Below are 16,207 nucleotides of genomic sequence, written 5' to 3'. Positions count from 1 at the left end.
CATCACCCCGCGCCCCTGAGCACACCCCCCAACTCTTAGCTCCCAGCTTGGGGTCAGGAGGTTGGGAGGCCACAGCAGGGCAGAGTAAGGAAGGGCTTGGTGGCTGAAATTAAATCAATTAAGTAAGTAAAAACAAGGCAAGGAGCCGCCTGGGGGGCTAAGGCTGTGAAACATCAAGGAGAGACCCTCAAGGCCAGGATGAAGGAGCCCAGCAAAGCATAGTCAGGCCTTAGGGGAAACCCAGCACCCGCGTGCTGAACTAACCGTGGAGAAACTGTAGCCCGGAGCGTTGCACGGCCCCCGCCCTACGTGCAGCCCCTGTACAGGCAGAAGCAGCCCTCCTCGGGGGCAAGAGGCTGGCCAGGGTCAGCAAAACCATCACTGCCTCCCTCCTTTCCCTCTGTCTAGTGACACTAATTGGTCTGACGCTCCTGTTATTTTAGTCACATAGACTGATCCTGGATTGTCAGTGCCACCTTGGAGTGAGCTGTGTGATTTATATGGGGGGGGCAGGTGCCTCTCTGCCCTCCTGGGGCTGCAGGTTCATTCATTCTCCAGGCCCTGCTGCTAGTGGAGATGCATAATTTCCCTGACTCTTCCTTGGGGTCCCTCTTGAGCAGCGAGCAGCAGCCCTGGAGCCTGGACAGGCTGCGATTAAACAAACCCTCTTTTCTCCCCTCTTCTTTGAGTAGAGCTTCCTCCCCTTCACCTCCGGCCCAAGCTGTTTCATCCAAGCCAGTCCCAGACCACAAAGCACTGAGGACAAACAGCAGCAGCCCCAGCACAGAGCCACACAGGCATTAAAAATATGTTTATCTTTAATGATCCAAGATTCTGCAAGACACACTGATATACCCAGAATTGGGTGGAAACACAGCATCTCAGCAGTGCTGCCGCCAGCCTGGGGGGGGGGGGGGCTGGATGCTGGCTGAAGGACCCCCATGGTGGAGTCAATTCCAACCTCTCGGGAGTCTCAGTGCCCTATCTCCATGGAAACCAGTCTGGCACTGGGATGGGGCCCTAGGGAGCCTGCCTGAACATCTCTGAGAGGTATTTCCCATTAAAAACAACCACAGATGCCCTCCCCCGCCCAGAGCTACTGCCCAGCTTCCCCTCCTCCCTCTCTCCTCTGCCAAGATAGAGGAAATGGAGTGACCACATAAGGACAAACAAAAGCAGATTGTACCTCCTATTGGGGAAGAAAAAGGGAGGGAAAGGGTAGCAAGAAGCTACATCTCCTGCCCAAAACTCTCCCAAGACCCTAGGGTGGCTATGGCAGACGGTGGTAGTGTCTGCCCAGACCTCGGGGGTACACTCTGTTACTGAGGGGCCACTGCTGCTGGGGGAGAGAAAGGCAGGTCCTCAAGGCCGTATCCTGCCCTCTAGAGCTGCCCAGCGTTTGGATCAAAAGGGACTAGGAGGCAGTCATACTCGGGACCAAAGATAGCTGCTCCCCGGATCCTCATGTGCTGTCAGAGACAGGGGGCCCACACTCCTCCTTCCCAGCCTGCTGGGACTGTCAGAGCTCTGGGCTGGGAAGAACTCCAGGGAAGGCCAGGATGGGGGGAGGCGACAAGAAAATCTCCTCCAACTTGGCATCAAAACAGCAAGTTCAAAGAAACAAAACCTTGATTTGTACAGCAGCTACTCCTGGCCCGCTCGTGACAGTGGGTCTCCACCCACTCAGGGTTGGCCCAATAAAAAGCTGGGCAAAGCAGGGGCCTGGCCTCCCTCAGGGGCAGTGCATGGAACTCAGAAAAGTGAGTCTACAGGATGCAGGAGAGAACGGCAGAGCTCAAAGCTCTGCCACTCTCGGACATGTCCACCGGCTCCATGTGCCCTGGGCACTGACCTCAAACCTGCCTCAGGAGCAGCCTCCTTCCAGCTGAGTCCTGGAAGGGGGAACAGTTCCCAGGCGAAGGTGTCCCAGAAGGAACATGGGAGTGTCCGCTGAAGGCTCCAGACTGAGCTCTTCAGGGTATGGAGGAGGCCACCACCCACGATGGCCAGGCTGCAGTGCTCCTGTCCCTTTCCAAGAGAGGGAAGAAACCAGCACCGCAGGCCCCGGGTGCAGAGCACCCTGTCTCAGGGAACGACAACACATTCTGCGGGGGTGGGGTGTCCCAAGGCGCTCAGGCGCTGTGTCTGGATGAAGGAGAGGACGTCTTCCTTGGACAGCTTGTCCGGGTCCTGGGGCTTCTGGGAGTCGTGCACACGGATGCCGTCTCCCCACTCCCAGAAGAGCCGGCCATAGTAGCAGATGCTGGGAAGGAGAGGGTTGGGAGAGGTCAGGACTATACCCAGGTGGCACAGCACTACGTGTTGCTAAGAGTGGGGGGAAGAGAGTGGCAGGTGTCTGTCAGTGACTCTAGCTGAGGGTCTTCACTCTGGCAGCCAACAGTACCCAGCAGGCCCCAGCTGCTCCTCTCTGCCTCCCAGAACCAACTTTTCCCAACAGATGTTGCTGCTCATTATATCCAACTGGATTCCTACAATTACTGATGGTCCTCGCTTGTGCTTCTCTAATAGAACAGTGTTAGTGTGGTGACAGAAACAAGTGTCAGTGACTACTTACAGGTACATTAGGGCTGCTGTGGAAACCTATGGCCCACAACCTGGCAAATGGACGCTGGGTTCTGATGTGGGACAGCTGGGGCCTTGAGTCCCAGGCGGCAGGGCTGTGGGCCTCAGCATGTTCCCACCACCAGGCCAGCGTCAGCACGTCATGCGCACAGTGGCTGCTGTGGGGAGATGCCCTGCCCAGACGCGACCTTCACACCAGGACCCCCAAGCATCAAGGCAGGTCAGGGCATCACTGTCTCCACTGGGCCTAGCCCCACGCAGGGGCTGCTGTCCCCACCTCTGTGGGGACGAGGGTGTTCCACAGGAACACAAGCTGGCTCAGAGGAGCCCCTGCAAATGCCTAGGGAGGGCTGGCTGGCATCCCAGCTGGAGTCCCTGGGGCTGCTGAGGGGGCCACTTACTGAAATGGGGCAATGGAGTCTGCAGGGAGGTCGTAAGTAGAGCTCTTGGTTTTCTTGTTGTGGAAGAACTTCTTCTTGTGTGTTTTGCTGAATCCCATGGTCCACGGCTCTGACAGGAGAAAGGGGGAGGAAGCCCAGAAAGGACACAAAGCAACCTGAGGGAGGGGCCCAGCGAGCACAGGGACATGGCTGCCTCCAATCCTGTTCATCCTGTTCCCAGCTCCCCCAGAGCAGGCAGGGGACAGTCCATGAGGAAGCAGCCTTCATGACCAGCCCAAAGGGGCCCCGAGGATGACTAAGAAAATGACTTCTCAAAAACCCCTCCCCAGTCCTGACAACGTGCCATCAGGGTGACATTGCTAGGACTCGGGCAGAGGATGCAGGACTCTGTTAGAGAGCACTGAAGACAAGGGGTGCAGATGGGCAGAACCTCAGCCTGACTTTCCGGATCTGCTGCTGTCTGCAGAGAAGGCCCTGGTCCTGTGGCGACAGCACCGTGTGTGCATATCCAAGCTGAGCTCCTCTCTCCCCACCCCCAACCCAACTTCCCTACGCCGCTGAGAAATGCCAGCCTGGCTGCTGCCCGCCTTTGTAGAGAGCCCTTAGCTCTGGCTCAGGCAGGGTCTGGGCCTCCCTCTGGCTGGGAGGGAGAGGGAGGGGGCGGGGCAGGGTGGGGAGCATCACTCAGCACCCACCATTCACTGTCCTGACGATATAGAGGCCCGTGGGCACAAAGTGCCGGTCGTCACGCCCTGTGTAGCTGAGCTTCGGGATGCCGCTGGAGCCCTTGATGATCTTCATTTCTAACCTGATTTCCCCGAGTAAGGTGCACACGGGTTGCGCACATGTGCGTGTCAGAAAGAAAAAGCCCGAACGTTAGTCTTGGCTAATATCAAAACTGTAACAATCACAGTATTTTATCCTAGTTTGACATAAGAAGAAACTGAGGCACAGAGACGAGTTAGTGCCAGTGCTGGGTGTAGAACTCAGGTTCTGAACTCGCTCCTAAGCCATGGAGGCAGGGGGCTAACAGATGACCCTGCTGTGTCCCTGCTGTTTGGGAAGTTCCAGGGTGGTACTAAGGGTGAGATATGAAACGAGTTAACAGTAAGGGCCCCCCGTAAGCACCCCGGCACCCCCCACACTGCTGAGAATGCGAGGGAGCGTTTATGCCCCCTCCACCCCTCCAGGCTCAATCTCTCTCTCAGCACTGGGAGCTGGGATTTATGGTGTTTCAAGCAGCTTTTGCTGCTCTGCCCCTCGCAGGGACAACCGTAACTATTACAGCATCGACGAGCCCGTATTTCTGCCTGACACACGCCCGCCCTGCTCCCCTCCTGACAGGGTGCTGAATCAGCTCGCAGCCGGGAGCACACGGAGGCAAGCTGGGTGCGGTCTAGAGAGGCAGCCTCCGGGCCGACTCACCACCCCACCCCTAGCCCATCTCTACAGAAACAGGAAACGAATCCTGGACAGGGCCATGCCCCCCACCTCTGCTCCCCTCCAAACCTGAGCTGCGCTGGTTGAGTCACTCACCTGACAAAAATCTTCTCCATCTCCTCCAGCCTGTACACCTCCTTCACCCTGCGGGGAGAGGGATGGAGGGAGGATAGGCAAAGGCTTCCTGGGGGGCGATCTCCTCCAGGAGGCAGCTGGTAGGCGGCCTTCCCACCTGTCCTTGCCCTCTGCCTCAGGCCCTCTCTGCAGCCACCAAGCCCACCAAGATGGAGGATCCTACACAGACCAGCCCCAGGTTTCAGAGCCGCCAGGCAGCATTCCAGGCCTGCCCCAGGGCAACTGGGGAGGGCAACTATGGTTACTCAAAGACAAGAGGGAGAAAGGAAGAAAAGTGTTGGCAGACAAAGATGTCTCTGCTGGCCTTCCTACCCCCATCTTCACCATCACCAGGGGTCAGAAAACAAAGGACAAACCTGGTCTGTCTACACGGATTTTCGGCCTCCATATAGCAGAGTTATGTCTAAATAGTCCTAACAGTCCTATTCCCCACAGTGGTTAGTGGGAAGGAGACCCCTACCCAGGATGACGGCTTCTGCCTGATGCCCAGCCCTCCACCTCCGGGGGCCCTGAACGTGCCCTGGGAACTGCTACTCGGTGAGGCTCCCAGAGACCCAGCAACAGACCACAGGCAACGGAGGCCAGGTCCCGGGGAGCTACCCTTCAGGACCTAGCAGACAGGACATTTTAAAGTGCAGATAGAAATTCCTTTTAGACTTTCACATGACATGAAGTGTTTTTTTTTTTTTTTTGAGACAGAGTCTCGCTCTGTTGCCCAGGCTAGAGTGAGTGCCGTGGCGTCAGCCTAGCTCACAGCAACCTCAAACTCCTGGGCTCAAGCGATCCTCCTGCCTCAGCCTCCCGAGTAGCTGGGACTACAGGCATGGGCCACCATGCCCGGCTAATTTTTTGTATATATATATTTTAGTTGTCCATATAATTTCTTTCTATTTTTAGTAGAGACGGGGTCTCACTCTTGCTCAGGCTGGTCTCGAACTCCTGACCTCGAGCGATCCACCCGCCTCGGCCTCCCAAAGTGCTAGGATTACAGGCGTGAGCCACCGCGCCCGGCCAAAGTGTGTTCTTAATACTGGATTTAATTTTAACTAAGTAAATTGACATTAAATATAAAAATGATTTTGATAAAGTATAAACAGACACTTAAGCCACATAAAGCCCCAGGAGCAGGGCTAAGCAGTACCCTTTTGGTAATAAACTCAGCCCTCGGCCTACCCTGGGAAAGTCTGCTCTCCGTCTGTCTTCTCCCTGACTCTGTTCTCTTCCTCCCTTCCCTCCCAGGGGCCTGGAATTTTCACACTGCCTAACATGACAACAAGCCCTGGCCTCTCCCCAAGCACTGAGGGTCCCACTCCCTCAAACCATCCTTCTTTTCATGTTCAAAATTCCCATTCCCTCAGCACCTTTTTCATACCTGAAAAAAATGAAAGGCCAGGTGACATGCTAATGACACTCAAGTGTGAATGGTGACTCCTGAGGTGTGTTAGCACTCTCAGAAGGAGGTTCCCCCATGTGCCAGGCAGGACATGGTGACACTCCAGGGAGTGGTAACCCCTGAGCACCCCCAAACAAACTGCTCCTCAAGGGCAGCCTTATCTCTAACACCAGCTTCGCCTGTTCTCGCCACTCAGCCCTCCCACCCCTCGCTGGACAGAAGCGGCAACGGCCAGAAAGCAGCATCAGGGAGGGGAGCTGGGAGGGGAGCGACCATGTGCTCACCTGATGGGATTCATGTCAGGCCGACTAGGCTTGGAAACGGCTTTCACAAATTTCTCAGCAAGCTGAATTCTACAATCCAAACAGAGTCTCTCAGAGGCAAGCAAGGGTGGCTCCACCAGCACCCCTGTCCCCAGGGCATTTTCACGGCTCAAGTGGGAGAACCTCATGAATCTGCAGTAAAACTGCTCCAAGACCACCCATGCCCTTCAGGAAGGCCACCCTGCCCTTCTCCACAGATGTCTTTATTCATGCCCTGCCCGTCTCTGCACTCTGACCTCTAGTTACACTATGTTGTTGGTTTCCCTGAAGTATGCCTTTAGTTGTGCTGTCACCTCCACTAGAACTTCAAGCATCATCTGTGCTGTGTCTGCCCTGTCACTCCAAACCACAGACACCACAGTGTACCCACTCAGATAAACCAACTTAAATGGGAAAGCTCAAATAAACACAGGACATTTCTTTAGAGGCATCTTCCCTCTTCCCACAAGGTCACTCTTGCTCAACCTTAAGACACATATCACCTCAATCTGAGCAGCTGTGGCAAAATGGAGTGTATTGGTATCTATGACAACTAAGGCTCAAGCCCTGGCTGACTCTGAAGGGCCAACACCTATTTCTCACCCTGCCCTTAGGCTGGCCGGCGGGTGCGAGAGGGAAACTCTCAGGGTGGCCACAAGCTGAGAAGGCGTGAGTGAGGGGCCACGCCTGGGAGGCTGCTGCCCACAGAGCGGCCCGGACCTACCCCCACCCTCCCTACCCTGGGGCCCAGGGTCAGACCGCTGGTTAAAGTGCTGCTCCCGAACATCGCTGCCATTGAGCACGAGGACATCGAGGATGTGGATGGCACTGATCTTCCGCTGGGCCTTCCCCTAGAAGGACAAGTACACTGTCCACTCTGCTAGGCAACAGCCTGTGGCCCACACTGCCCACCACGGCGTGTTGGCCTCCCTGCCACCTACGGCTGGGGGAAGGGTGGGGCTCTAAACACAGGATATTTCTCTTGCCTCCCTCCTAGCTGATTCTCCACACCAGACTGACCTGAGCTTCTGAGCCGGGGGAGATATGTGGCTTTGGATGATGAGCCCTTGAACCTCAAACCCAGCAGGGCTGCTGCCACGGTGCTCCAGCCAGGGCCCAGCTGCCCACGCCCTGCCAACCGTTCCCACTGTCTATTCTGAATGTCAGCCATTTAGCTATAATATTCAAAGCTCCTGGGAAATAACAAGTCTCTTCTTTCCCAAGGGATCCCTGGTCAAAAATTCAATCAGCTGCTTAAAAAAATACCCATCAGGCCCGCCAGGGCCCTCAATGCACAGAGATGATCGAGATCTCCTTCAACACATAGAGACTGTGCTCCTTCCGACCTGAATCTGCCGTGGCTTACAGCAACTGCTCGAGGAGGAGGAATAATTACAAAACCCTTCCTCAGCCCTGAGCCCTGTTACCACACGCACAGTGTAACCAAGTTAACTTAAGGGCCAGGCTCAGCGGTAGCCCAGTCCCCTTGCTGCAGGGCCAACGCCTAAGCAGAACCATCTCTGACCTCCCCTTTCAGCTCATGCACAATTTCCACAGAGAGCAGAGTGTCCCGGGGCAGCTCTGTCTTCAGGTCCAGCTTGACCCAGCGGTCTGACTGGCGGCCATCCCACGTGTAGATCTGAGACTTCTGTAAGCAGAGAGAAAGGGCTGGGTCAGGAGATTGAGGGGTAAGAGGCTCAGTTCTCAAAAGGGCTTTTAGTTGGCAGCTAGAAGCTGACGGGGTTGGGAAAGGTCCAGAGAAAATGTCTAGGAGAGATTAAGTTTATTATACTTCAGTGATCGTGACAGCAGTGTTCTCCACTGCCTCAGCAGGAGAAAAGGAGTGATCTGGCCCAGTCCTGTTACAGGAAGGAAACAGGCCCAGGGCTCCATTCAAAAGACCTAAGTCCACGATCAGTGGCCCTGAAGAAAGATCCGGCTTGGTATGTGTCTGGGGTGCGTTTGGTGAAGGGTCCAGAGAGCAGAGGAGGAGAGAGAAAGTAAAAGGAGAAAAAGACAAATTGTGAGAGGACACAAAAGTGGTAATTAAGGAAGAAGAGATCAAATTATACAGAAAGACAAGCCAGAGTTGAAAGAAAAAGTAATGACTTTACCCAATTAACATAAAGAACTTGCCAAGGCTTTCCCTCACCTCATTTTACACTCCAAGGGGCCAGGGCAAGGACAGAGGGTGTCTTTGCAAGATGGGATGGCACAGGGTGGTGGTGGTTTTGCAAAGAAACGGCTGCATGGGCTCAAGCCAGATTAGCCTGCTGACCATGCTGCCAGCCTGGGAAGCTCCGTACCGTAAGAAAAGCAGCAGTGTTCCCTTTAGCAATGCAGAGTTAAAGAAACAAAAGTCATGAATAAGTGAAAGAACGAATGAATGACACTTGGCAAACTCAGGGAAGAAAGGAAATGAAGTTTCAAGAAACACCTTCACTAGGGTCAAAGCCCCGGCTCCTTGGTGCCAAGAGAACATGCACGGAGTGGCAGGCAGCTGTCCAGGTTCCCACAGAGGGCAATTCTGCCATCCCAAGCTGGGTAGGAAGCCAGCTGCAGACTCACCCCCAGGCCAATGAGGAACTTCTGCTCGCTGCCAGACACCATGCAGCGGTAGTCGAGCACAGGGCGGATCTTCTCCAGGGTTTTAGAGGTGAGTAGCGTGGGCTTGTAGCTGAAGATGTCGATCTCAGTGCCCTGCAGCCGCGGGTCAGAGAAAACACTGCTGGGTTGGGGCAAGGGATAGTCACACAGTACGGGTGCCTGTAGGGGCCTGGGGCAGGCTGGGAGAGGCAAGGGACAGCAAGCACTTGCTCTCTGAAACATGCTCTCCTGCACTCCCTTCTCCACCTAACCACACACTAAGTGAGATCTATTTCCCTCTGCTTGGCGTGTTTCTATAGGACCTATTAGGAAGGATAGGAGAAGAAAGAACACTGAGTTCCCACGTATAGATTGATTTATCAGGGCTGTAAGAAAATGTCACAAGAACGTAAAAGCCACCCCTTCAATAAAATTGAAGGCAAGGGTTCTCTAGAAGTTGGTTTGAGAGTGAGTGGTTAAGTGATCTCTCTATCCCATTCAGAAAATGTACACATGCTATTCTTTTGAGACTATCTCAAACCTCAGTCTCCAGTGCCTGACCCCACAAAACCAGCACAATGGCCCATGACCTAGGCCAGATTTAAGTGAAGCCCAGGGAAAAGCTGGAAGTTGTGTGGTAGAAAAAAAACAGCAGAACTCTACTCTGAGGACCAGCTCCCCGGAAACAGAACAAGGAACCAGGGATTAGGCCAGCCCCTCGGTGGGCTACCCTGGCAGATGCCTTGGCCCTCTGCCCAGCTCCCTGTCTACAATCTTCCCACATTCCATGTCTCCTCTGCAGGCAAATCCCACAGGACCCTGAACTTGCCAGGGCGTGACAGCCAGCACCAGGGTGGCAGGAACGCTGAGCATAAGCACAGCTCTGGACAAGAACCTCCAGTCGGCCTGATGTGCTCCTTGGAGAACTCAATACCCTGTACTACAGGTTCCCAACTGCAGCAGCCTCAGAGCCCCGGAGGGGACTTGCACAAGCCCTCTGGAGGACATGCATCCAGGGCCTCAAGGATTCTGTCTACATCTACAGATAGGCCTCCAACTTATTTTTACCACAGATGCCAGACTTACCTGGATTAGCTCAAAGAACTTGGATTTGGGGTCTGAGGAAGAAGGAGCAACCCGAGCCTGGTCTGGGATCTGAAACAAGACAGCAATGAGTTTTGATTTTCAAATGCCCTTTTGACCAAGACTAGCGGTGAGGGTATGCAGATGAGGGGACAGGTTCGGACTGGGGAAAAGGAAATGGCACATGACAAAGGAGACTGGAATGAGGGGGATGGAGGTGAATAATTCAGTCACTGTTCCCTTTCAGACCCTGTGGTAGCACACCCCAAAGACCACAGAGAAAGGGAAGTAGCCAAAATGAAGCCTGTCCACCCACCACCCCTGTCCTTTCTGACCCAGCTGAGGGCCAGACCGGCAGTGAAAGGGCCAAGGAGGTAACGAGGAGCAATGCCGAGACGTCTACTCTGGGATGCCGTACGGCAGCAGACATTGGCAGGTGGGTGGCGACCTGAGGCCACAGGGTTGGGCGTCAATCCTAGTCTTCTCTACAGCTTCCCTGCCTTGCAGCGACAACGGGCCGAACGAGATGCTCACCCCCCAGAGGCGGAGGCACTCTTTCCGGATTTCTGCCTGCCGAGGCTCACTCAGGGTCCTGGGAAAATGAAGCCAGTAAGTGATTCAAACCTCCAAGAGGCACAGGAGTGTGCCCCTGTGCAGCCCTCAGAACCCCACAGAGAGGAGGCCTAATGAAGGAACATGTGCGTGCACACACTGAGGCCACGCCGCTATTGGCCCAGGGAGCTTACAACACTGTCACGGCTCTCCTCTTGGAGACGGGAGCTCAGGTGTGCACGAATCGGGATTACCTCCCCTTCCCACCACAACAGGAAGGGAAGAGCACCCTCCCGACCACCTGGATGCCAGGGTCCCCACACGCGCTCCTCTTCCAATCACCCATCAGCACGTTCTGGCTTCCCCTCTGCTGACACAGGCCACATTAAGCCCATCCGGACGGATGTTACTATGCCCTACAAAGCTGAATTAGCTTATGGTCACCCCCTACCAGAGGCTTTCCCCGACCAGTCTGGCCTTTCCCCTTTCGACCACTCTTTACTCTGGGTTCCCTGAACATGACGTATTCTACTTGTGCTATGCCACTCTACACCCGCCGATGCACTGTTCATAACTTGTCCTGTATCCTTTTCCCGAGTTACTCTTATCTGTCCAAAGACAATGTTGAGTATTTGAGGACAAGTTTCATGCCACATACGTCTCTGGTGTCCTTCAGAGATCACAGCAGAGTATAAGATAAAAGAGTAGGTGTTTTTAAATGTTTGTTAAGATGAAAAAAAGAACCAGTTTAAGGGAGGAGCAAAGTAAATCTTCCCTTGAATAAGTGAATTCTGAAAAGTGGGCAACACTCACGTGTCTTGAACAAAGGCATGGATTTTGGCCAGAGCTTTGATCTGCAGACTACAGTGGCTAGAAGAAAAAAAAAATTATTTGATCCCAAGATTACCAAAAAAGACAGCCAAAGGACATCAAGTCAGAGAAGTTTAACCAGAGCAGTGGCCATCTATATTTGGGGGAAGGGCTGGAGAGTTGAGAGAGAACTACCTCCCCTGCGCCCACTCCCAAGGTGCAATTATATGCGGCTTAGTAGAGGGTAGAGCAGAACAGAGTAAAACCCTCCAGACATGCAGATTCCAAGTCCTACTAAAAGGAAAGTCTGATCCCACCCTTAAATAATTTGAAAGTAGTGGTGAATTGATTATTTATAAAGCAAGAGCCAAGCCCAGACCCCGTTCAACTAACTGACTACACTGACACAATTCATCTACACTAATAGCCACCCTTTCTACTTTAGTCTCCACTGCTCTTTTAAACACAATGGCTGGCACTTAAAAAAAATTATGATGAGACATGTTATGAAGAAAGATAATGTGACCCATTGACAAGAGGGAAAGGAGTCCAACAGAACAAAACCCACAGATGGCCCAAACGTTGGCATCCTCAGCTACGGCTGTTCAAATAACTGTGATAAACATGTTAAAAGATCTAGTGGAAAAGGTGGATGACATGAATAAAAAGATAGAGAATTTCAGCAAAGATACAGAAACTATACTTTTAAAAGGCAAATAAAAACTTTAGAAATGAAAAGTATTATATTTGAGATGGATCATTATTTTGATGGGCTTTAAAATACTGAACATGGTAGAGGAAGCAATCAGTGAACTTGAAGACAGACAGGAGAACAGAACTGAAACTGAAACATAAAGAGGAAAAAAGTGAAAAAAACATGACAGATCAATTTTATTTTTATTTGGGACAATAAAAATACTGCTTAACATAAATACAAATGGAGTCCCAGAAGTAGAGGAAAGAATAAAAAAAAAATCAACAACATAATGGCTAAGAAATTTCCCAAATTGATGAATGAAATCAATCCACAGATCCCAGGTCAGTGAACCACAAGCAGAATAAATAACAAAGAAAACCACACATAAATGTATCAAGGTCAACCTGCTAAAAATAAAGAGAAAATCTTGAAAGCAGCCAGAGGAAAAAAGACACATGACATTTAGGAAAACAATAAGAATAATGGTTGACTTCTCATCAGAAACAAAGGAGGCAGAGAACCATGAAATAGTATCTTTAAAGTGCTAAAAGAAAAAAAAAATGTCAACCTCAAATTCCATATCCAGTGAAAATATCCTTTAAAAATGAAAGGAAAATAAATACATTTTTAAATAGACAAATGCTGAAGGAACTGGTCTCCAAAAGACTCACACTACAAAAACAGGCTAAAAGAAATTCTTTAGTCTGAAGGGAAATGATTCCAAATAGAAATCTGGTTTTATAGGAAGGAATGAAGAACACCAGTACGTCAGTAAATAATTAAGGGGGCTTAAAAAAAATTAGATATGTATGTGTGTGTATATCTTTAAATCTCCTTAAAAGACTATAAACTGCTAAAAGTAAAAATACAATAATATTAAGTTGGGTTAATAAAGCGGTAGAATATTTTTGGAAGGTAGACTATGATAAATTAAAGATGCATACTGTAATCTCTAGAGCAACAACTAAAACATAACACAAAAGACATTTTAAAAAAAAACCCAAGGAGATAAAAGGAATACTAAAAAATACTGAATTAGTCCCCACCCAAAAAAAAGGACAGAAGAAAAGAACAGAGGAACAAAGAGCAGACAGAATAAAGAGAAATCAAACAACCAAAATAGGGGATTTAAACCTCAACATTAATAATTACACTCAATGTAAATGTACTAACCACTCCAATTAAAAGGGCTGAGATTTTTATCCAGACTGGACACAAAAAGCTAAGCTTTAACTACATGTGTCTACAAGAAACACATTTAATCATAAAGACAAAGACAGAAGGACAGAAAAAGCCCATGCAAACACTAAGCTAAGGAAAGCTGATATGGCTATATTAAAATCAGATAAAGCAGACTTTAAGACAAAGAGTATTACTAGAGATAAATAAGATTATTTCATAATGTTAAAAGGTCCATTCATCAAGAAGACAAAACAATCTTAAATGTGTACATGCCTAATAACAAAGATCCCAAATAGATGAAATAAAACCTGACAAAACTAAAGGAAAAACAGACAAATCAATAATCATAGTTTAACAGCCCTCATACTAATTGATAGAATAAGTAGTCAAAATATCAGTTAAGATATAGACGATTTGAAAAACACTAGGAACCAACTTGACCAAATTAAAATTTATTTATAGATCACTATACTGAACAGTGACAGTTGGAATATTCACCAAGATAGAGCATATAATGGGCCATAAAATAAACCTCAATAAATTTCAAAGGATCAAAATCATAGAGTACATTCTGTGTGAATGAAGAGGTTAAATCTAATCAATACCTTGAAAATTCCAAATTATCTGTATAATAAATACCACACATATATATAATCCATGAATCGAACATATCACAGGCAAAAGTTTAAAACTATTTAAACTATATGATAATGAAAAGACACACAACAAAATATAGGAGATTCAGCTATAGTAGTCCTTAAAGGGAAATTTGTAGCATTAAAAAATTATATACATATGAGTGAAAAGAAGAAACATCTAAAATCAATGCAGCTAAAAAAAAAGAAGAGTAAAGTAAGCCCAAAGTAATTAGAATGAAGGAAATAAAAATAAGGGTGGAAACTCATAAAAAGAAAACACAATAAAATCAACGAGGTAAGAAGTTCATTCTTTAAAATATTAATAAAAGTGCTAACTTCTAGCAAAACTGGTTAAGAATAAAAGAGAAAACATAACACCAGCATAAAGAATGAAAGAAGGAATAGTATTAGAGTTCCTACAGGCATGGAAAGAGAAGGTGACATTATTAATAACTTCATGCCAATAAATTCAACACCTTAGATGAAATGGACAATTAACTGAAAAACACAAATTCAGTGAAAACACATATACACACACATACACACAAAAAAACCCCAGAAAATCTAAAGAGCCCTATATCTGTAAAAGATTAAATTTTTAAAACTTCCCATAAAACAAACTCCAGGCTCAAACAGCTCCACTGGTGTATGTTCTATTAAAGATTTAAAAAATAAAAACTACCAATCTTACATAAATTATTTAAGAAAATTAAAGAAGAAGAAATACTTCTCAAGCCATTTTATGAGACCAGCATAACAATGATACTAAAACCAGACAAGGACTTCAAAACAATACACAACTAGAGACTAATATTCCTCATGAACATAGACACAAAAATCCTTAATAAAGTTAGTAAATCAAATATAGAAATATATAAAAGTGAATATATCATGATCAACTGGAGTTTATCCCCAAAATGCAAGATTTGTTTACTATTGGAAAATCATTCAATGTAATTCATTGCATATATTATTGGAATAAAGAAGAAAAATCATGATAATTTCTATAGATACAGAAAAGGTATTTGACAAAATTAAACAACCATTCATGATCAAAAACTCTCAGCAAACTAGGTATAGAAAAAAAATTTGGGCTGGGCGTGGTGGCTCACGCCTGTAATCCTAACACTCTGGGAGGCTGAGGCGGGAGGATCGCTCGAGGTCAGGAGTTCAAGACCAGCCTGAGCAAGAGCGAGATCCCATCTCTACTAAAAATAGAAAGAAATTATCTGGACAGCTAAAAAAATATATAGAAAAAATTAGCTGGACATGGTGGCGCATGCTTGTAGTCCCAGCTACTCAGGAGGCTGAGGCAGGAGGATTGCTTGAGCCCAGGAGTTTGAGGTTGCTGTGAGCTAGGCTGATGCCACGGCACTCTAGCCCAGGCAACGACTCTGTCTCAAGAAAAAAAAAAAAAAATTTGTCAAGCTGATAAAGGACATCTACCAAAAGCATTCAGCTAACATCATACTTTTTTTTTAATTGAAACAGGGTCTCACTTGGTCGCTCAGGCTGGAATGCAGTGGCATGATCATAGCTCACTATAGCCTTGAACTCCTAGATGGGATCGCTCTAAGTTGCTCAGGCTGGTCTCGAACTCCTGGCCTCAATGATCCGCCTGCCTCAGCCTCCCAAAGTGCTGGGATTACAAGCATGAGCCATTGTGCCCAGCCAAAAAACATACAGCTAACTTATACATCATACTTAATGTTTAAGCACTTTCTTTTTTTTTTTTTTTTTTTTTGAGACAGAGTCTCACTCTGTTGCCCAGGCTAGAGTGAGTGCCGTGGCATCAGCCTAGCTCACAGCAACCTCAAACTCCTGAACTCAAGCGATCCTCCTGTCTCAGCCTCCCGAGTAGCTGGGACTACAGGCATGCGCCACCATGCCCGGCTAATTTTTTCTATATATATTTTTAGCTGTCCATATAATTTCTTTCTATTTTTAGTAGAGATGGGGTCTCGCTCTTGCTCAGGCTGGTCTTGAACTCCTGAGCTCAAACGATCCGCCCACCTCGGCCTCCCAGAGTGCTAGGATTACAGGCGTGAGCCACCGCGCCCGGCCTTGTTTAAGCACTTTCTACTTAAAATGAAGAACAAGGCAAGGGTGTCTGCTCTCATCACTTTAATTCAACATCATACTAGAGAAACTAGTCAGTGCAATAAGATAAGAAAAAGAAATAAAAGGCATACCAATTGAAAAGAAAAGAATAAGACTGTCTTTATCTGCAAAAGACATGATTTTGTAGGCAAAAAATCTTAAGGAACCTACCAAAATCTAAGTAAATTAAGGATTCTCACAGCATACAGTCAATATATAAAAATCAATTATATTTCCATATACCAGCAATCAGCAATTGGAAAATGAAATTTTAAAAATACCATTTACAATAGCACCCACACCCA

At 48.5% G+C, this 16,207-nt stretch overlaps 1 protein-coding gene across 1 annotated transcript in view; it reads right to left on the bottom strand.

The window, feature by feature from the left end:
- Window positions 1-800: 800 nt before the first annotated feature.
- Window positions 801-16,207, bottom strand: part of CMTR1 (cap methyltransferase 1) — a 48,287-nt gene continuing 32,880 nt past the window's right edge. The window contains exons 14-24 of the mRNA XM_069487795.1: window positions 11,289-11,345; window positions 10,458-10,515; window positions 9,927-9,995; window positions 8,823-8,954; window positions 7,780-7,902; window positions 7,014-7,105; window positions 6,237-6,305; window positions 4,521-4,568; window positions 3,680-3,792; window positions 2,985-3,093; window positions 801-2,263 (exon numbers count right to left, since the gene is read on the bottom strand). Of these exons, the coding sequence (XP_069343896.1) occupies window positions 2,086-2,263; window positions 2,985-3,093; window positions 3,680-3,792; window positions 4,521-4,568; window positions 6,237-6,305; window positions 7,014-7,105; window positions 7,780-7,902; window positions 8,823-8,954; window positions 9,927-9,995; window positions 10,458-10,515; window positions 11,289-11,345 (1,048 nt within the window). The 3' untranslated portion in view covers window positions 801-2,085. The remainder of the gene's footprint in view (window positions 2,264-2,984; window positions 3,094-3,679; window positions 3,793-4,520; window positions 4,569-6,236; window positions 6,306-7,013; window positions 7,106-7,779; window positions 7,903-8,822; window positions 8,955-9,926; window positions 9,996-10,457; window positions 10,516-11,288; window positions 11,346-16,207) is intronic.

Source organism: Eulemur rufifrons, chromosome 15, assembly GCF_041146395.1.
Source record: "Eulemur rufifrons isolate Redbay chromosome 15, OSU_ERuf_1, whole genome shotgun sequence".
In the NCBI taxonomy this organism is placed as follows: Eukaryota; Metazoa; Chordata; class Mammalia; order Primates; family Lemuridae; genus Eulemur; species Eulemur rufifrons.
The sequence above is the reverse complement of the archived record's forward strand: the minus strand, read 5'-3'. Positions and strand labels throughout refer to the sequence as shown.